Genomic DNA, 22,150 nt, shown 5'->3' on the forward strand with positions numbered 1-22,150 from the left:
AAACAATGGTTCAACCGATTCAAAGATGGCCGCACATCAGTCGAGAGTGAGCAGCGTAGCGGCAGGCCCCAAACTGCTCGGAATGCAGCTGTTGTTGAGCGGGTGCGAAATTTGGTGATGGCAGATCGCCGTTTGACAGTGCGGGAGATTGCAGAAGATGTTGGAGTGAGTAAAGATTCTGCACATGCAATTTTGCGTGACGATTTGAACATGAAACGAGTGGCTGCTAAATTTGTACCCAAGTTGTTGTCTCAGGAACAAAAAGACACCCGTTTTGACGTTGCACAGGACCTTCTGTACACCACCAACACTGATCCTGGGTATCTGAATTCCGTGATAACTGGAGATGAGTCATGGGTGTACGGGTACGACCCAGAAACAAAACAACAATCGTCTCAATGGAAGCATCCCGATTCTCCAAGGCCGAAGAAAGCGCGGCAGGTGCGAAGCAAAATCAAGGTGTTGCTGACTGTTTTCTTCGATGCCCGGGGAATTGTGCATCACGAGTACGCACCGGAAGGACAAACAGTGACAAAGGAGTACTATCAAGATGTTCTCAGGCGACTCCGTGACGCAGTCCGGCGCAAAAGACCAGACATGTGGACAACGAAGAACTGGCACGTCCATCATGACAACGCCCCAGCACATTCATCCCAATTGATCCACACGTTCTTAGCCAAACATGGAATTACAACCGTTCGCTAACCTCCCTACTCTCCAGACCTGGCTCCTTGTGACTTCTGGTTGTTTCCAAAATTGAAGACGCCTCTGAAGGGATCCCGTTTTGAGAGTAGAGAAGACATAATGCGGAACACGACGACGGAGCTGAACAACATTCCAAAAGAAGACTTCCAGCGGTGTTTCCAGCAGTGGAAGGATCGGTGGGCTAAGTGTGTGGAAGCACAAGGGGCCTACTTTGAAGGGGATTAAGGTCCCAAATCTGTCAGGTATTCGCAACTATTTTTCTGGCCAAAGGTCGGATACTTTTTAGACAGCCCTCGTATATTCATTAACCTTCATTTTCCCTATATGAAGAAACGTGCATTTCAGTTTGTTCTATTCAGTGGCGGATTTAGAAGGTAAAACGGGCTGGTGGCAGCCAGAATCCAGACTATAATAAGTCAGGGTGTCTATCGGTCACGAAAGTCACGAATGTCACGAAATCAGAAAATGGTCATGAAAGTCACGAAAAAGTCACGAAATTTAGCTTTTGGGTCACGATTTTTTTTTAACTGTACAAATGTAAGTACAGATTGGAAAATTTTGTTCTATAAAACGTCAAAAAAATTCATCTTCAAAAATGTCTATGGCCAGTTTTAGAAGCTACCAAATCACAAGCAAAGTACGTTTCTATCGCATGGATGAAATTTTGGCCTAGTTCGCACCCAAATTCGCTCTTCAAAATGTTAGGAAATTTTATGATTTGGTGAAGAAAAGGTCACGAAAAAGTCACGAAATTTCATTTTGGAATGTTAGTAGACACACTGTAAGTGTATCATGAGTTTACGGAAATCATTTTAATTTGAAAGCGGTTTACGCAGTTCGTTTACAGGGACTAGGATAAAGAATAAATGGCAACTCTTAACTATAAACTTTCAAAAATAGTTCAGTTATTTTTGTCACTCATAAAACTCGGGGGGGGGGGGGGGCAGGGTTTGCCCAAGTGGGCCCAGCCCGAAAAAACCCGGCGGGTTTTTTCGGGTTGGACCCACCTGAAAAAACCCACTTTAAAACCCACCTGGGTTTTTGACCTTTTTGTTAGTATATTATTGGTACAACTAAGGGGATCACATTGAAATTGATTTTTATCAGATCTTGGACTTTCCTTGGGTGAATTTAGTGATGAGCAAATGCAAGACCAAGACCGGGGTGGTTTTGGTCTTAGTCTTGCACACCCAGTCTTGGTCTTGGTCTTGCTTGCAAGAGTCTTGCAAGTCTTGCTTTTAACAAATCTTATGCTTTTCAAAGGCAAATTATACTCTGGGTATAAGAGATAATAAATTCTATAATGTGCCAATAGTAACGGAAATACAACGTTTGTTTCTAAATATAATGTAGTTTACCTTCTAGTAAGTATGATGACAGTGTACAACATAGGTGACGACCTTTACTTTTTTTCAATGGATGCCCACGCTTCATTACTTATAAGACAAATCACAATGTTTCGAATATTTTTATATTTTTTTAACAGATGAAACACTCCACAGGTTCCCAAACTGGGGAGGCCACCCCTGAGACGCATAAAAGAGAATCAAGACGGAACAGATTAGTGAAATACCGTGAATTGCAAAATTATTTTTATACTCTAAAGGAGTCAGATATTTTCTTTCCAACCACGATTAGTTAATCTTTGTATTGAACAAATTTCCAATTGTTTTATTGATTCTAATATGTACTCTATGGAGGTTTTTGAAACATGTACATGAAGAAAAAAGGAGAGAATTAACTTGGTTGAAGGGAAAACGAATGAGAAGGTATTAGAAATAGTAAAAGTAGGAGAGAAAAGAAGGATTTTAGTTGTAATTAAGAGGTGGAAAAGGAACTGGTTGGGACATTTGCTGAGGAGGAACTGTATTATGGGAGACGTGCTAGAATGTATGGTGGAAGGAAAGAGGGAGAGGTGGAGACTGTATTTGGAGAAAGATAGTAAAACAGAAAATTGCTACCATCAAGACGAAGAGACTAGTTTAATGCTACCATACATCGAAGCTTTTCAGTTCCAGCAAGTAACCTGCCAATAATGGCAGAATAGCTATGATGATGATATTTTTTAGAAATATTGGCCAAAAAAGAGAGAGAGAAAATTAAAATAACAATGATTATTAATCAAACGTCTTAATATTTTAGAATAATTTGAGTGAGCCCTGAAAACGACTCAACTGTGTCTTTTGTGTAAACTCAATTTATAGCAATACTTTTGACCTATATTAGAAATACAAAATAACGGCATCAAACTCCAAATTATTTGAAGTAATTGTACAAAATCACTCTCACTTGTGAATATGGGTTATTTACTGTTGTATAATGTTATATCGCTCAATCCTCGATGTGCCGTATACCTAAGGAGGCTAAACGTTATACTGATAAACCATTATTCAACGTATAAGCATCCGACTATGAAATCAAACTTGTGGTCACATGCACTAAGTTTTTGTCAATGTCATGAAAATGTTATTTCGATATTAAGCACAATTCGATATGAGCACACATTAAAAATTTCCTACGTATGCTTAAGCCTCGGAGCCAAGGCCATACTCATGTAGTCGGCACCTGTGTTGTACGGAATTACTGATGTTCAATACTACATTTCTCTATAGTTTTGGAAGAGGAACACCACGAACGTGTTTTGAAATGAAACAATATATCTAAAGCCTGTGACAAACATCTTGGCATTTCAGCTAAACGAACAAAACGCAAGCTTTGACTCGACGTTGCCGAGTGCTAAGAGGTGTAGCTATGGCTATGCAGACGAACTACAGCGCGATCAGGTGGCAGAGGATAGACGTGGATGTGTACGAAATAAACGTGGCAATACCGCTGGCCTCTCATTTGTTAGCAGCATTTAAAGAGAACTTGGAGCGCCGCCTTCAAATGCCAAGATGTTTGTCACGCCGTTTAGTTTAAAGTCCCACGATTTTGCACCGAGGCTAAGGGAGACGGTGATTATGAGAAATGAATAAAATGGTGGAATGAAGAAAGTAGGATGAAACGGGAGAACTTGAGAAAACCCACGTGCACAGTGTTTGTCCACCAAAAAGCTGACATGGCGTAATATGGGATCGAACAAGGGACCCCGTACGCAAGAGGCAAACGCTCTACTCTTGTAAACGCTCTACTCTGACCCGCTGCGGCCATAACATTTTTAGTTTACTTTTTGCTTATCCGCTTCTTATGGACACAACTATTCTTCGTATGATTTCCCAAAATCCAATCATGGGCTGCCGTAAATGAATCAAATGATGACCACAGTAAATCAGACACTGAAGTTCTTACACGTTGTAACAATTCATATTATGCTCCCGGTCATCTTCTAAACGCAGGAATGCATCGTAACTGAGCACCAATGATATATTTCTTTGCGTGCAACAAGCTTTGATTAGAATGACACCTGTGTAGTTTGATAACGAGTAATAACTACAGAAAACGGGAACAACCAATTCAGAAAAAAACATACCGGACCTATATACTACAGGGGCAGCTCTACTCACATGGATAGGATTGCTACTGGGAACACATTCACTCTAGCAAAATTTTTACTGAAGCCAAAAAATTCAAGTAATGATTTTTTACCTTCCGTTTTACATCTATCTAAAAAAGTAAGTAGTATCAGTACTTGTGCAAAACTCTTGCGTAAGAGTCTTAGTCTTGCAGGTGTGGTCTTGGTCTTGCATCGGGATTCCTGGTCTTGGTCTTGGTCTTGCATGCAAGACTCTTGCAGAAACTGCAAGACCAAGACATTTGCGCTCATCACTAGGCGAATTAGATGCTTTCATGTTAAAGTATACAAAAACATTCAACGTTATACCTATATAAAGTTCTGAATGCATTGAACGGATAAAAAAATCTTACTTTAGCTTGAGATAATTATAGAACAAATTAATGTATGGATTGTGTTTATAGCCTACTTGAAGTAAAATATGCAATTTTATATTTTAGAAAATACTTTCCGTTGAATAGTGTGCTTGCCAACTCGGCGACGCCGGGGAGGTTATCCCCCATACATTTGACAAGTTTAAGGCCATAGGTGCCTGTACCAGCAGTAAATATGCAAATAATTTGTATTATTTCATACATTTGATGGTAACACAAGTATTCTTACGTAAAATTTTGTTTTCCAACAACTGTAGTGTAGTACCGTCATTACTTGCTACTCTTCAAATAAGCATTCTGTAGAATCAACACCAGCAATAGCGTAAAAAATTCTTGTCAGATTTATGAAGCTTAATGCTCGGAGTTCCGAAGACAATGTAGCCCTACTATTTCAAGTGCTGAATTCAAACTTCCGTACTAGTGGAAGTGTCGATGTACAGTAAAGAAAGCTACATTTTCGGGGAAAACACGTCGTGAAAGAAGTGCTCGGGAAATTCCCGCAACTGAATGCACAAAGCATCGAAACTGAATACTTCAACAATAAAACTATTTATTTTAAGCTGGAAGATATTTAATTTCATTTAAGGCAGTTTGAAACACTTACTTTATAAAATGTGAATTATCTCTGTGTTAATTGTTTTAAATTCATTTTCAGGAAAGAACCGTCTTGCTAGTACTAGGGAAATTCCCGTAATTAAACGCGCAAAGTATCGAAAGTGAACTTCAAAAACAAAACCATTTATTTTACGCTGTAAAATATTTGCCATGAATGATATCTTTGATTTAATATATTTGATATTCATATTTGGCGAACGTTACTAAGGCTCATGGGATGACTTGATCTACACTTGTTCGTTTGTCTGCCTGTACCACACACACACATTACAGGGTACAACTTTGGGTCTTAAATTTTCAGGGTACAAGCACGAGACACATTAAATTTCCTGTATAGATTTTGGCGGTATACCAATGTAAAATTTCAAAAATGTCGGCAATTTTGTTTTCAAAATAGCGGGTATCCACACTACAAGGCGCAATTTTGGGTCTTTTGAATATAAATTTTCAGAGTAGAAGCACGAGACACTCTAAATTAGCTGTATATATATTTTGGCGGCCATCCAACGTAAAATTTCAAAATGGCGCCCAGTTTTTCAAAACAGTAGTGAACAGAATATTGTTGCAAGTTGCGACAATGATAATCTTGAAATACAAATAAAATTTTAACACTTTTACCCCAAAGACATTGAAATATTTCGAAAAAACCCAATTAAACCCGAAAAAACCCAATTAAACCCGAAAATACCCGAAAAAACCCATATGGGTCCAGGTGGGTTGGGCTTTTTCAAAAATACCCGGGTTTTTTCAAACCCTGGGGGGGGGGGCAAGGGCTAAATCCGCCACTTTTTCTGTTATGAACATTCTTCATTTGCTGTAATAAACAGGTTTAAGTAAACACTTAACAGACGAAATCCATTTGAGTGAAAAGTAGGAAGTCGTTCGGGAAGCCGAGTTTCCATTGGCCTCCGGGTCCTGTATGTAAGGGCACAGCGTCGGGGAAGTAAAGGGAATTTGAAATAAATAGCCCATGGTCTTTGAATGTTAGTATAATGCGGACGTGCATTGTCGTTTTGCTCTGTAGTGATGTCCAGACAGCTGCAGTGTGTTATCTGTGCTTCTAATTCAGTTTGAATTGGTTTTTCTTTGAATGGACATTAATTAGAGTATATAATATTATAAATTTATTTAAATAGGAACTTTATATACAAATGATGAATTCACTGGTACTATTTACATTGTAGTTAAATCACACGTTAAAATGAGTATTTTTTATTTATTTTTGCTGTGATTCTCAGCAAGATGTTTAAATGTATTTATTTTTCTGCAAAATAGGCTAAATTACAATACATTTTACTGTAGTAAGTGCATCATTTCATTTCATTTCATTTTATTTATCCTCCATTCTGTACAAACTTGGAAATAATTTTCCGATAGTACATGGGATTCGTCATGGTTAATTGATGCAGTACATATATATTAGACATATTTGTTAAACATAATTCATACTTTTATACATTACAGTAATTTGAAATGTCATACCAATACTACAGCATACCTTATACATAAATGAACCTATCTTGTTACTTTGCTACTACTATTTACATTGTGACTATTTAATTGATTATATTCATCTATTGTATAGAAGCAATGTGACAATAGTAGTGTTGTAAAAAAACGTTTTTTTTTCTGTGAAGTTTTTTTTCAATAAAAAACATCGTTCTTTTTCATGTTTTTTTTCAAAAGTCTGTTTTTTTTCTGGCAACTATTATTTATTTATTTATGTTGCAGATTATTGAAATAATCAACAGAACTTGAGTCGAAGCCCTCGTAACTTACAAATCGTTTGTTTCTTTGAACCTATACGAGCAAAATTGTGTGATTATTTCTTTCGGCCCCAGGTCATTTTTGGCGTTTTCCTACATTTCCAGTTAGTCACTTATTGCTCAAAAACTATTCATTCCATTGATATGGTTAAGGCCTTGTTTTTAAGAAAATGGATGTGGCTATTTTTTGGTGTAAGTTGTATTACAGTGTTTCCAACGGGTGGGAAATTATTGAGGGAAATGTAGGTGTGAAAATTTACAAAAAATCCCTAACCGAATTTCAATTTTTTTTGTATCTAGTACCACTGCTGCTATATGGGTTCAAGTCACCTAAACAAATCTTTGGTGTGTTGACAAGGTACAGTGAAATCCTGAAGTCGCTGGCTTCCATTCAAAGAGGGAAAGAAAAAATTCTGTCATACACATGAAATTTTGACACTTTTTACGCCTCAGAAGCAAAAATCAAATATGCCGGGGTACAGCTTCTCTAATTATCCTATTGAAACTTTTTATGGTGCGTTCTATAGGGCAAAGAGGAAGCTTTCAGGTAGTGGTACGTTTGTTTCAATGTAGCCAATAAGAGGGTAATAATAGAGGGGAAAAGGGAAATTTTCCGAATTTTTCACCCAATAGCGGGAATTAATTGTTTTGGCTGAAAACGCTGCCATCAGACAGACGAAAACTATCTGAAAATAAACCGTAGTGCTCCAAGAATATATCCTACAAGTATCATGGCAATATATAACAAAGTAAGCATGAAATTAAAAAAAAATCTCATTCTACCTCAGAAATTCACCATTTTCTTACCATTTCCAGAACATGTTTTATTATAAACCTCAACTGTACTTCCCCTAATTATTCTAGTAAAACATTTTATGGTATGCTGGGTAGGCTAAGGATGAGTCTGTTACACACTGGTACATTTGTTTGAATGTAGCCAACAAGAAGGAAATAATAGAAATAAAAAAGGGAATTTTTCCCAAAATTTGCCCCTAAAATCTGGAATTAAAATTTGTTGTAGTTAGCAACACTATTATCAGACACACACAAACTATCTTAAAATAAGCTTTGGTATCCCTCTAATATATCCTACAAGTATTGTGACGATATCTAATGAAGTAAGCATGTCAATTAAAAATATCTCATTCTACCTTTAAAAAAATCACAGTTATCTTTCCAATTAGAGGACAAGGTCCACTGTAAACCTCAACCGTACTTCCCCTAATTATTCTATTGAAACATTCTATAGTGCATTGTGTAGAGCAAAGACGAGACTTCCAGCCACTGGAACGTTTGTTCCGATATAGCCAACAAGAGGGAAATAATAGAGATAAAACATATAATTTTTCCAAAATTTCCCCCTAAAATCTGGAATTAAAATATTCTGTAGCTGGCAACACTGCTACCAAACAGACGCAAACTATCTTAAATCAAATATTGGTATACCACTAATATATCCTACAAGTATTATGGCGATATTTAAGGAACAAAGCTTCTAATTACCAAAAATATATTACGGTTAACAGAAAAGTAAGGGAAAACTAGAAAAATCAAGGGCTAGAACCTAAATACGAATTTTACGTGCGCCCCCTAATTACCCCATTGTAACGATCTGTACTGTCGTTTGTTAAGTAAGGACAAATGTTCGATTGGCGTAAGTTGACTTGCACTCGGACGTACAGGTACGGATTTATAAACAAAAATTTCTAATTTTTTGCCCAAATATAGGAGAATTTTAATTTTCCTAAATGGCAACACTGCGCGCAGACCCGTCCAATTGATGTCAACAGTTAGGTATCCACCCGAGGTATCTACCTGGCAAGTCTTAAGGATGTCTTTCTACAACGAAGGAAGCTACAGGAAAAAAAAGTAAAGGAAATTCAAAATTAGAAAATTCTCGAATTTTTGACTGGGGTGAAATTTGAGAAAGAAATTCGACACCAGAAGAAAAAGAAATTAATATGATAAACTGTAGTCCAACCACATTTTGCAAGAATAATATCCCGATATCTTAATTAGTGTCCACACTTGAGCGGATTAAACAAGTGACACACCCGTGTGTGCCACTTTGGCCACCTGGGCCACCGAGTATACATTTGATTACATTTTTTGACTACTAACTCGTGTTGTTGCTGTAGTTATAGTCTCGACTAATAATAATATCGTTGTAAACAATAACTTTATAAGGAAAATTTTCTCTCCTTTTTACATCTTACAAGGAACCCTAGGTATATATCAGTGCCCGATTTTCACGAAACTTTGTATATAGAGAGAGTACCTCGGGAAACTCGCACAGCCAAAATTACAGCTGCAGAGTCCAAGACGTTGGGACACTAGGGCCCGAGAAAGATCAAAAGTGGAACATCAGTACATTAAGGACATGGTGAGAAAATGCATGTTTTTCTTTAAAACTAATCATTGTAGCGACACGAAATGAGCATACATGGATACGAGATGATCGATATGATTAGTTAAAAGTTATGAAAAGAATATCCGCCATCTTGAAAGAGGCCATGTTGAAACTAGTGCGATTGGTGTAAATGAGAAGAGGGTCATCCGATGCATTAATTTTAATGTAAATAGCCACAAAATCCTGTTGGTGAAATCTGTTGTTGGATTACATTATTCCTGTGCTTCTGGTCTGTTGGTGAAGTCTGTTGTGGTATTACATTATTCTTGTGCTTCTGGTAGAGTGGTTTAGGTACAAGATAAGCAAAGTGTATCTCATGACCTCGAGCAGATGCAGGGTATGGAGCGCTATAGGACTGATATGACGTTCTGATTTCTGTTCGAATTAATTAAAGTTTAATAAAAAGTTACAAGTTAATGTCAACCATGACATTATTATGACGATTGAACCCGTCATATCAGCACATCCACACCAACACAGGTGACTGTAACACAGATGATGTAGTGCTAAAATTATATTTCGCTCTGTTTTCTAGTTCCACTGATACCACTCATAGCGCTCCATAATCTTCATCTGTTTGAGTGTCATAGGATACACTTTGCACATCTTGTACATAAAGCACAGGAATAATGTAATACCACAACAGACTTCACCAACAGACCAGAAGGTCTTCTCATTTACACCAATCACACTAGTTTCAACATGGCCTTTTTCAAGATGGCGGATATTCTTTTTATAACTTTTAACAGATCAGATCGACCATCTCGTATCCATGTATGCTCATTTTTCGTGTCGCTACAATGATTAGTTTTAAAGAAAAACGTGCATTTTCTCACCATGTACTTAATGTACTGACGTTCTACTTTTGATCTTTCTCGGGCCCTAGTGTCCCAACGTCTTGGACTCTGCAGCTATAATTTTGGCTCTGCCAGTTTCCCGAGATACTTTCTCTATATACAAAGTTTCGTGAAAATCGGGCTCTGATAGATACCTAGGTTTCCTTGTTAGTTCCAACACTGTTGGTGAGAAATGTAGGGTGTTTCAAAATAAATTTTGGGGTTTTAAGTCTTCATAGTACTTATTACATTTTACGTACAATTATAAGCAATGCATCAAGTAAAAGAGCACCTCAAACAGTTTTTGCTACAAGTGTTCAATGTGAGATTCATTCGTCACACGGCACACATCTAGTCGATAGGCGAGAAAGGCCCATAAACTTTCCGCCATATGGCACAAAACACATTCAATTTAGGGGAGTTTCGTTTCAATTGTACCATCTCCTGAGGATTTGCTGACGGTCAGATGCAAACATTATGAGTGTTCACATTAGCTCTTAGGTGAAAAGTCGATTTATCACTGAAGACGACACGATCCAGAAAATCTTCATTGTTATGCAATAATATTTCACTTGCAAAATTGGCACGTAAACCGTAGTCTGTAGTCTTTAGACCTGTAGCAACTGCAAACAATAAAGACGTAGTTGCAAGCGTCTCCTTAATATTCTTCACACAGACGGTTGCACTGTACAGGTTCTGTCTTTATTAAAACAAAAAGCTTTCTGCTCTCTAGTCTCCATCTTTGCTATTTGCTCTTTCTAACGGCAGACAGAAGAAACAACGCATGTACATGCGTGCGTACAAAACTGTTTGAGTTGCTCTTTCATTTGATATAATATTTATAATTGTAATAGATACTACAAAGTTTCAAAACCCTAATATTAATTTTGAAACACCCTGCATTACTTCAAATTGAGTCATCCTATATTCAGGTCCTAGTCAATTTGTCGCCTTGTGCAATGGCATAATTTGTCGCCTCCCCCTTTCTCCAGAAAGAACAAATCTTAGAAGTCATGATTTTAAGTATGCTACTCCAGCATGAACAACAAAGGTGAGGGTAAGTGCAGTCGCGCTCAGAAAGGCTTAAATACTTACTAAAAATGCAATTCCGTTGTGTCTGTTTTTTTTCTTTAAATGTTAATCTATTATGATAGTGAAAGATGAAGCAAACACACCTGCAGAGGAAAGATGGTAATCCTTTTTTTTTTTTTTTATAGAATTCACTATCGAGCTTCAATCTCGATGTATCAGTTTGCAATTCCAGTGCAAATAGCTCTTTTATCTTTATTTCTTGATTTTTCTTCTACATCTTCTAACATTTTTTTTAAAAAAAAACTTGTTTCTATCTTCAATGATAAGGAACTTGCTTTTGACAAAAACAAGATTACTTTCATATGAAAACTGTGATAACTTACTAAATGGAACAAATATTCACTAATATTCGAGAATTGAATTCTTGCATTTGACAACAATCAAGCAATTTGTGCTCGGATTTATTCGACCATTTGCTTTAGCATTGTCCATATGGCCTTAAACTAATGCAACCTAAACATAATTTATGAATGTTGTATTCAAATAAAAGGTCAGCTTAGTAAATGTAACTATCATCATCATGAAGTCTGTTTCCAACAAGAAATATTTAATTTAAATAATATACTTATAACAGACTTTGTCGGACCATCCAAGCTTGCCGTTCCACGCAAATGCACGTGTTGCATATATACAGTGGCGTATTTAGGGGGGTTTCCGGGCTTAAGCCCCCCCGAAATCTTACTATAGTAAAGTATATGAAATATCTTGCAGAATTTTCACATTTTCAGGCAAATGCCCCCGAAAGTTAGCAAAGCCTCTCCCGAAACAAAATCGTAAATACGCTACTGCATATGTGGTAGAGCCGGCTCTGCATATCATATATATCTAGTCGACAAATTATTTATATATGACATTTAGAAAAATACTATTAGGCAAATTAGTATTAGTTTTTATCTTTAGTCAAATTATTGGAATTTTATACTGTTCGTGACATTATTTTCGTACTTATTAAAGGCCTGCATTCACGAAAAAACAAAATTCCATTTCTACTTTTATTTCTTAGTTGATATTGATGAAAACTGCTGAAACCCGAATTGTTAATAGGTATGGTATTCATGTAAATTGTAAAATATTTGTAGCGTATCAGTATCTAGCGTTTAATTTATGTTGCATTTTACGGTGATTACACCTACATAAAAATATTTCATACTTAAATAGACGTAAGATGCATTACAAATGACTATTTGAAAAAAAACGAAATTTAGAAAAAAAACGAGAGGCAATGTTTTTTTCTAAAAAAAACGTACATTTCTGAAAAAATACAAACAGTTTTTTTTTTATTTACAACACTAGACAATAGGTATTCTTTCAATTTTCTTTTGAATGTAACATTAGACTTGATTACCTTTAATTTGTTTGGTAACTTATTGTATAGCATAATACCAGCATATTTTACTCCCTTTTCGTACATTGCTGTTCTATGGTTTGGTGGATGAAAATGAGTCTTATTTCTTGTGTTGTATCCATGTACGTCACCGTTTGTTGTGTACTCATTTATGTTGGATCTTACAAATTCTATTAAGCAATATATATACAAACATGGTAAAGGTAGTATAGCTAGTTCTTTAAAATATTTCCTACAGGACTCTCGGGGTCCTACACCAGCTAGGATTCGTACAACTCTTTTTTGAAGAACAAAAATATCTCTACTTTTTACAGTATTTCCCCAAAATATTAATCCATATCTTAGTATAGATTCAAATGAGCAGTAATATAATATTTTTGCTGTATTTCGGTTTATAGTATTTTTGATGGTTTGTACGGCAAAACACATTTTTCTTAACCTATTCGCAATTTTTTCTATATGATAATCCCATTTTAAATCTGCTGATATATGTACACCTAAAAATTTTACAGAACTAACTTGTTTTATATCGTTTTCTCCTATTTTTATACTTCCTTTATCTAGATTGTTGTTTGTTAATTTAAAACTTATTGACAAGGTTTTTTTCTGAATTTACTATTAACTTATTGTGATCAAACCAGTTCGTTAGCTGTTTTACGGTGTTTTCTATGTTAGTATTTAATCGTTGTTGGTTTTCGCCTGTTATTGCTACACTTGTGTCATCCGCGAATAATGTGGCTTTTGCAAAGTTTAAATTATCCGGGAGATCGTTTATATATATCAAAAACAGTAATGGCCCAAGAATTGATCCTTGTGGTACGCCGCATTTTATTTTATTCATTGTAGATGTGAAAGTAGTTAATTTTGAATTTCTCCCATCTACTCTAGTTATTTCTACCACCTGCATTCTATCTGTCAAATATGAACGAAACCAGTTTCTTATTACTCCTCTTATTCCACATTTCTCTATTTTATATAAAAGTTCTCTATGAGGCACTAAGTCAAACGCTTTTGTAAGGTCTAAAAACAATCCTATGCACTTATTTCTTTTATCTAGTAGTTCGCTTACGTAATTCAGATATTGATAAATAACGGTTTCCGTTGATTTTCCTTGAATAAATCCATGTTGATCTTTTGAAATTGTTCCAGTATTTTGTAAATACAGTGTAACCTGTTTGTTCATTGCTTTTTATGTTACAGTTATTAATTAATATATATGTTTTTATTTGCAGTCTATGAAATGCTGCAGTGCGCCAAAGAATGTGCTCACCGTAACACAGCAGCTTACTTGACGTTTGGAGAGTTTTGTGTGTTTGCTACAGAACTGAAAAGATGCTATGAAAGAGGGTAAGTACAAGTTGCAGAATCATTTTGGATTTTGCTTTGTGGGGAGGGGGAGGAGGTGCAAAACTTCAGATGTCAGTAGATTTCAGTTTTTTTCGTTGGTATATTATTATCGTATGAATTAAAATTTATACAAAGTCCAACTCGGGGGGAAAAGTTCCTCCCTCGGAACATCAAATGACTCCCCTGACTACAAGCTTATACCCTAATTCTTGTGTCCAAGTATTATTGTTATTTTGTATAGGAAGGAAACAGATAAGAACGAAGAGTATAGTATCTTGCTTTAAGGGAACAATTAAAAGACGAATTTTGACCAAAGCATATACTATTTAATAAATAAATAATATCGTTACGGTTTCGGCAGAGTACCTTTGCCTTCGTCAGATACATTATTTTTGATGAAGGCAAAGATATTTTGCAGAAACTAACGATTGGTTTATTTATTAAATAGTATATGATTTGGTCAGAATTTGTCTTTTATTCTGTACAAGAAGTTCCAAAGCTAAAATGAGTGGTATTCAGGGCACAGTTATTCTTAGTTCAACATTGTTGATTGAGTTGAGTTGATTTTGAGTTTAGCGTCCCTTTCAGCAGCGAGGCTATATGAGACGTGGACCTACTGATTAACGTGAAATCCGAATAACATGAGCTCCCACAGGGAATCAAACTCGGGCTTGATTCTTACGTCAAGACAAGAAATGTACGTTGGGGGAAGGGGATAGGGACTATTCATTTGGTATCCGATTCATTATTGAAATTCCAGGACAGTCGAGAACACTTTTTTATGGGGTTATTCTTTGTGTGTTTGTGTGTGTATCTGTGTCAAACACGGTACCAGTATTTGATTAGTTGATTTGAATGTTACCGTCCCTTTTAGCAATGAGACTATATGAGAACAATTAGCCTATATTTTATCGTGGAATCCGAACGACTTGCGCGCCCCAGCAGCGTTATTTTCAAGTTTTGCTTTAGGGGAGACAAGTCTCTCCGACATAAACAGAAATACACTTTATTCATTACTATATCATTATAATATGTGCCCCTTGACATTTGCGAACAAAAGAAACTAGAAAAATGTATGCAGTGGTCTTTCGCAGATCAAAATTGAAAAGACGTTGTGTGGTAAGTTTTCTCTCAAATATCACATATGCCACCGCTCATTGTACCAGTAACCCATATTTCAGAGAGAAACCTCATAGTTGCAGGGAATGTGGTAAAGCTTTCTCTTGAAAATCAAATTTTAAAACGCACATGTTAATCCATACTTCAGAGAAACCTCACATTTGCCAGGAGTGTAGCAAAGTTTTCTCTCATAAATCAGATTTGAATTGACACATGTTAACTCATATCTGAAAAACTTCACACTTGCCAGGAATGTGGTAGGTCTTTCTTTGAAAAGTCCCATTTGAGAACACCCATTTTAATCAATACTTAACCCTCGAGAACTCGCAGCGCGGTCTTTTCGACCGCACCTATAAATATTCTTTGATTTTGTTTAGTGACTTTGAGCAAACTTCCCCTCACCCCCTCTAAACCTACCCCAGACTGTATTGTTGCAACACTCCACCGCTTTTGGTAAGTATACAATTCATTTAAAATTATGAGATTCATTCTTTAACGTCAAATTTTACAGCGCGGTCGTTTCAACCGCGTGCGAGTTCTCGCGTGACGGTCTGTGCGCGAGTGCTGAAGGGTTAAGAGAAATCTCATAGTTGCCAAAAATGTGGTAAGATTTTCTCTTGAAATCACATTTGAAAACGCACAAGTTAACTGATAATACAGTGAAGCTTAAATAGGTATATCAAATGAGTCAAGCGTTGCTCTCAAAAATTTTACTTGAGAACGCGTATCACGTATTTTACTCATACTTTAGGGAACCTTACATTTGCCAGAAGTGTAGCAAAGCTTTCTCTGAAAGATCAGTTTTGAACAGGCACATGTTAATCCATACTTCAGAGAAATATCAAAAGATGTCAGAAATGTATATAGATTTTTTCTCGAAAAATCATATCAGTTCGCAGCAGTTGTCTACCTAATAACGGGAAATTGTTTGTATCGAATCACCATGATGCGTTCAATGCTCTTCAAACCGGGAATCAAACCAGGCGCACGTGCACCAAAGACACGCGCGCTGGCCACTAGACTAATAGGAAGGGCTAATAATTTAATAAGACCTGTGTTAATGATGATGAATAAGATAGAAAATCTCGTGACTAAACCATTAATGAGCATTTTGATGAGCTTAAGCGGATGTACAGTATGTGCATTTCTTAATCTAAATGTGTTCCATTCTCAATATATTCAAATCCTAGGGAGTACACACCAACTGCGAGGTTAGGGTGGCATGGACCTCTTCGCAGCATGTACTTAAAATCAAATAAAATGAGCACAGGAGAATGTTACAGTGAGAGAGTGTGTGGGCTTTTAATTGCCTTTGTGTACACCCATATGAAAAGATCTGCTGTAATTACCTTTGTGCACACATATATGAAAAGATCTGCTTTAGTTACATTTGTGCACACACATGAAAACATCTGCTTTAGTTACCTCTGTGCACACACATGAAAAGATCTGCTTTAAATACCTTTGTGCACACACATAAAAAGATCTGCTTTAAATACCTTCTGCACACACATATGAAAAGATCTGCGTTAATTACCTTCGTACACGCTCATATGAAAAGATCTGCTTTAATTACCTTTGTGCACACACATATATGAAAAGTTCTGGCTATATGACTTGCTGAATGTATAATTGACTATAGTACGGTTTCGTCACTGTATAAATACGTGAAACTTTATATCCCGATGCTTGAATGCAGTGGTGCCCACCCCCCCCTTATGTCCATGACGCACCCCCTCCTTAATTGTCTATCCATAGGTGTTCTTCCATGAAAAAAAATCTTTTCGATTAATTTTTACACCACCTCAAACATATTTATATAGATTTTTACCCCCCCAAAATTTCAATGATGCAGTTTGCGTCATAGCCCCCCCCCCTTGTGGGCACCCCTGTTGAATGGGATTCTTTTCTGTGTGGTTGAAGAGAGAGAAGATCTGGATCAACAAACCTATTTGATTGTAAAGAAACGTTTAACGTACTTGTCCATTCTTTAATGCATTCTTTTCAGCACAATCTCGAAGTAAACAATATGCCCAAATACATCTGTTGTCAGCGTACAGATATGTCTATCATATGGTAAATTTATTTGTCGATGTTCTAATACATCGTTATCTCTAGAACTTAAAAAAAAAAAAAAAAAGTATTTACGTAAACAATAATATCGTCAGCATATAATTTTCCTAGACATTTCAATACATTGTTTTTTTTTTCGTACATGATATTACGTGACATATTCTTATCGAAAATCAGTTTCCGTTGTTTCTTACGGAGTTATTTTTTTGACATGTTTATCAATAGTGCCAGTAAGTAGAAGGGAGTGCTTTATATATATGATTTATATACGATCCAAGTATTAACTAACATCATATGCTTCCTCTTTTTGTGTAACGATATCATTTTTATCGCATATGTTTACAGAACTGCAACACAATCCATTATAAACAAAAACGAATCGAGTAATTCTAAAGATCACAGCAGAGCTAAAAATGGTGATGATCCTACTATGTGACTTAACATTTTTATCTTTTTGATAAAAAATAAAAAAAGAGTTTTTCACCTGATAACCTGTTAATATATAACTATAGTCTCATTCCAAGTTTTCCGTAGCGCGTCACAAAGATAGAACTTTGTAGGTTTTATTCTTAGCGATACAATAGTTTCCCATGATAATGATAATAGCCAGTTGAATACTAATAATAATCAGCTACTGCACTGTTCCGTTTTTATCAGTTGAAGGTATTAAAAGTCAAACTGATTATATAGTAATATAAATTAACAGTAAGATGGTTGTGCACATTAACATGATTGACAATCGACATTTACCGTCATTTTACTTGTCATACCATTTGTGTTCGGAAAGTTGCGCAACCCGAGCTTTGGAACATCAGTACTTTCAAACTGTAACTGTGAATGAAACGAAACTGCCACCCAGGGAAATCCTGTTTGTGTATATATTTTTGAAATATAAACCATGGGAGGAGGGTGACTCAACATTTGTCCTCGCAGATGTTAACTTAAGGGAGCCATAGATGCACACACTTGTGTAACCAACTTACATGAAAGATTTGTTTCATCATGTTGGAAGAATTTTTACCCACACACCATTATAGTTCAACTTACGAGAAGAATGAATCGGATTTTAGTTTGAGAAAAGAATCACGTAACTTCTTCCGCTGTCGTGATTGGCGTGTCGCTAAATATAAAACAACCAACTTGCATGAACGAGCACATACACGATAAAGTTGCATGAAGAACGGCAAAACCATCATGCAGGCTTACAGAAGATTTTGAAAACTTTCAACATGCATGAACGAGGCCACGCACGATCAACTTGCCTGTAATTTTATCATTTTTCATGCATTTTTTTAATAAGTTGGACAATTTCTTCCTGCATGTGTGTGCGTGTATGGACCCCTTTACTTACAAATACATAGGAAGTAAGTGACTTTTTAAAAATGAAACGTGAAAAAAAATCACGAATTAGAGACAGGTGGTGTGGCATTATTTGTGGACACATGGGGACGTTAAATGGGTAGGTTGGATGGGAATGTATCGTTCTGAAACAAGAGATACATATTTGGTACCCATGGCTGTGATGATGGCATGCCGTAAAAACGCACATATTTTCCTGCATTATGGAGTAATATAAAACACTGACGGTACTAGATAGTGTCAACGCATTGAGTGGCCACCAAATATGTTACGGGTAGACTGTTGCAAACAAACGAGAAATACAAATCGTCGAGGGAAAGGGATAATTCACCTACCCCTGGCAAGCATGAAAAAAACGTACCTTTAACGAAGAAGCTAAACTTTTTTTTTTTTTTTTTTTCAAATAATCTTGTCTTTCTTCTGTAGGGAAAACATTTATCCTGAATTTCAGTGAGTTCAGTCTACGAAGTTAAAACTATAGAAGGTATTTTGGATATGATGTTGGTTTAACATGATTATTCTCACAGAATTCCTTCGTTATTTACTGTTATTTCGTGTCGTTTAGAATGTGCTTTTTCTCCAATTTAAGCGGCCTCAAATGTTATATATAGTTATGAAGTTTTTGTTTATGCGTAAATTTTAAATGCTAATTTTGTTCTTCGAGATTAGTACAGTTTTAGAACAGGTATTGCTATCACTGTTACACTTTTTTGTAGATCATTTGTTTGTCGTTAAACGTTAACCTAATAGCTGTATAAACAATTCGATGTAACTAAAGTGCGTCCACAGATTCGCACTTTTTCTCTTCTATCGAATCACCTATTTTCTTTGATTTTAGGATTTTCTCCTCAGAATATAGTAATAAAATGTTTTTTCGTGTTATACTGGGAAAACCAATGAGGGAAGTACTGTTATCTGTCCACTAAACTTGAAGGGCCTTATGCAGAGTCGTTGTGACGCGTGATTAGTGTCATACTAAAAAGTTCGACTAACATATGTTTCCTGCAGTAGTCAGGCCTTTAGTATGACGCTAATCATACGTCAAAACGACTCTGCATAAGACGGGAAATATTTAAAAGTGCCCAAAATTTTCCAGGCAAAAAAGCCGCGAAAAAAATATTTGATTTTAAAGAAAAAAAAAAGTTTTTTCGATACTGCATCTGAAGTTGGCCGCTTTGCTGAGCATTTGCCAACGAAATTCTTATAAAAGAATTAAAGTTGCGACGGAGAATGCAAGGCCTAAACTGTTCGATAAATGACGATAAATTGTTGGTTGGCTAACACACACTTCAAAATACGTTGGGCCAATATACAGTCCTGAACCGTGCCGACCATTGGCCACGTTGGATCAATGTACAGTCCTCAACCGTGCCGACCATTACCCACGTTCTATCAATGTAGTACTCAACCGTACCTACCAGTAGCCACGTTGGACCAATGTAAATCCTCAACAATGTCGACCATTAGCCTACGTTGGGCCAATGTATAATTCTCTACCATGCTGTTCTCTGAACTATGAGGCTCTCTAACCCCCAGTAGTTAAATGCTCATAAGGATTGGCGTAGCATGTAAGGAAAGTCGGGCCTCAAACCCCCTTTGAACGGATATGGAAAAATAAACGTGATATAGTAAAACATAGTAACCTTATATATATGTATATGGGTTCATACATACAAAGTTTCATTCAACAATTATCGTGTATAAACTGGGAAGTAAACATTAAGTATGATAATTTAAATGCCAGCGATACATTTGATCTTTTTTAACTAAGTTTCTAAATATTTTTGAAATGTGTGTGCCCAAAAGGGTGGTCCGATATAATTCATCAAAGAAAACAAAGTTAGGTAAAAGAACGTGGTATACCCCAGAACTCTCTGCCATGAAAGCTAAAGTAATGCAGTATTATAATATATATAAGAATAAAATGACTAGTGAATCCAGTGATATTTATAAGTCTCAAAGGAGTAAATATAAATCTGCAATAAAGGTAGCGAAAGCAACATACAATGAAAACTGCATGGAAGTTAATCAACAAGGTAAGCAATAGTAATAATAATAACAACAATAATGTTACGCTGTCGCCTGATACTCTTAACACGTATTTTGTTACTTCCGTAGAGGAAATCAAGAAAAACAATGCAGATACTAATGTAAATATGTATCAGTATTTAAGTCAACATAGTCCATTTAATAGCTCTTTTGTTATTAACCATGTTAGCCCTGATGATGTCATAAAAGTAGTTAAAAAAAATGAAAACTTCTGACAGTAAGGATATATTTGACATATCGAACAACCTTATAAAAGCTATCATTAATCACGTTGCGCAACCCCTTACAATATGCTTCAATAAATGTTTCTCTCAAGGTATTTTTCCTAAAGCGCTTATAATAGCAAGTTATACCTATATACAAAACGAAAGATCGATCGTGTTCGTCTAACCGTCCAATATCCCTTATTCCAGTTTTTTTCTAAAATTATGGAAACTATTATTAAAGATCAGCTATATAAATATATGACTGAGCAAAACATAATTCTAGAAGCTCAATTTGGATTCAGATCTGGGAAATCCACAATTGATGCAGTAGAATCACTAACGAAAAAAATATATGAAGTTTTTGAAAATAAGGGTTTTGCTCTAGCTACATTCTGCGATTTAAGTAAAGCATTTGATTGTGTATATCATAAAATTCTATGTGATAAGTTAGCGTATTACGGATTCCATAGTAGCAGTTTAAACTTTGTAAAATCCTATCTAAATGAACGTAAACAGATAGTCAGTGTTAACAACATGCATTCAAACATCTTAGAAGTGAAATATGGGGTACCGCAGGGTTCTGTTCTGGGTCCGGTACTATTTTTAATAATGATAAATGATTTGCCTCTAAATACTAATACGAAATCAATTCTATACGGGATGACACTACCCTACTTAACATAAATACAAGCTTTGAAGAAGTGTATATAGAAGCTTAAGCTGCATTAAGACAGGCAGCGACCTGGTTTAAAAGAAGTAATTTTGTGCTAAATCAAGATAAAACAAAAAAAAAAAAAAAAAAAGTAACCTTTAGTCTCAATCACTGCAATGATAGAGGAAACTATGATGTATCTGAGGTTAAATTTCTTGGTATATGTATAGACAGCCAACTAACCCGGGAACAACATGTCAAATATGTATGTACAAAGCTCTCCCGAGTGCTCTTTCTGTTAAGAAAACTGAAAGATACAGTTCCCTATGAGTATCTGAGGAATTCATATTTTGCATTTTTTCACAGCATAATTGGATATGGGATTTTGCTTTGGGGTAACAATAGCCAAGCACATGATGTTCTAGTTTTGCAAAAGAAAGCCATCAGGATTATTGTTGGAACACATGATAAAGAACACTGTAAACCACTATTTATCAGGCTTAAGATAATGACAGTAGTTAATGCATATATTTATCAAGTGCTACTTTACACCAAGCAAAACCTCGAAAATATGACACTCAGGGATGAAGTACATACATATAATACTAGATTGTGTAAGAAAATTGATATACCCTTCACTAGATTATCGAAGATCAAAAATAGTTATTTAGTTATAGGACCAAAGTTGTTT

The 22,150-nt window shown here is 35.9% G+C and overlaps 1 protein-coding gene across 10 annotated transcripts in view; it reads left to right on the top strand.

The window, feature by feature from the left end:
* Window positions 1-22,150, top strand: part of raw (NDT-like domain-containing protein raw) — a 482,020-nt gene that overhangs the window by 408,274 nt on the left and 51,596 nt on the right. For all 10 annotated transcript variants that reach the window (XM_081764465.1, XM_081764468.1, XM_081764463.1 and 7 more), the window contains one exon: window positions 13,887-14,001. In XM_081764465.1, coding sequence (XP_081620591.1) covers window positions 13,887-14,001 — 115 coding nt within the window. The remainder of the gene's footprint in view (window positions 1-13,886; window positions 14,002-22,150) is intronic.

This window comes from Thermobia domestica, chromosome 7, assembly GCF_964235325.1.
Source record: "Thermobia domestica chromosome 7, izTheDome1.hap1.1, whole genome shotgun sequence".
Taxonomy (NCBI): domain Eukaryota; kingdom Metazoa; phylum Arthropoda; class Insecta; order Zygentoma; family Lepismatidae; genus Thermobia; species Thermobia domestica.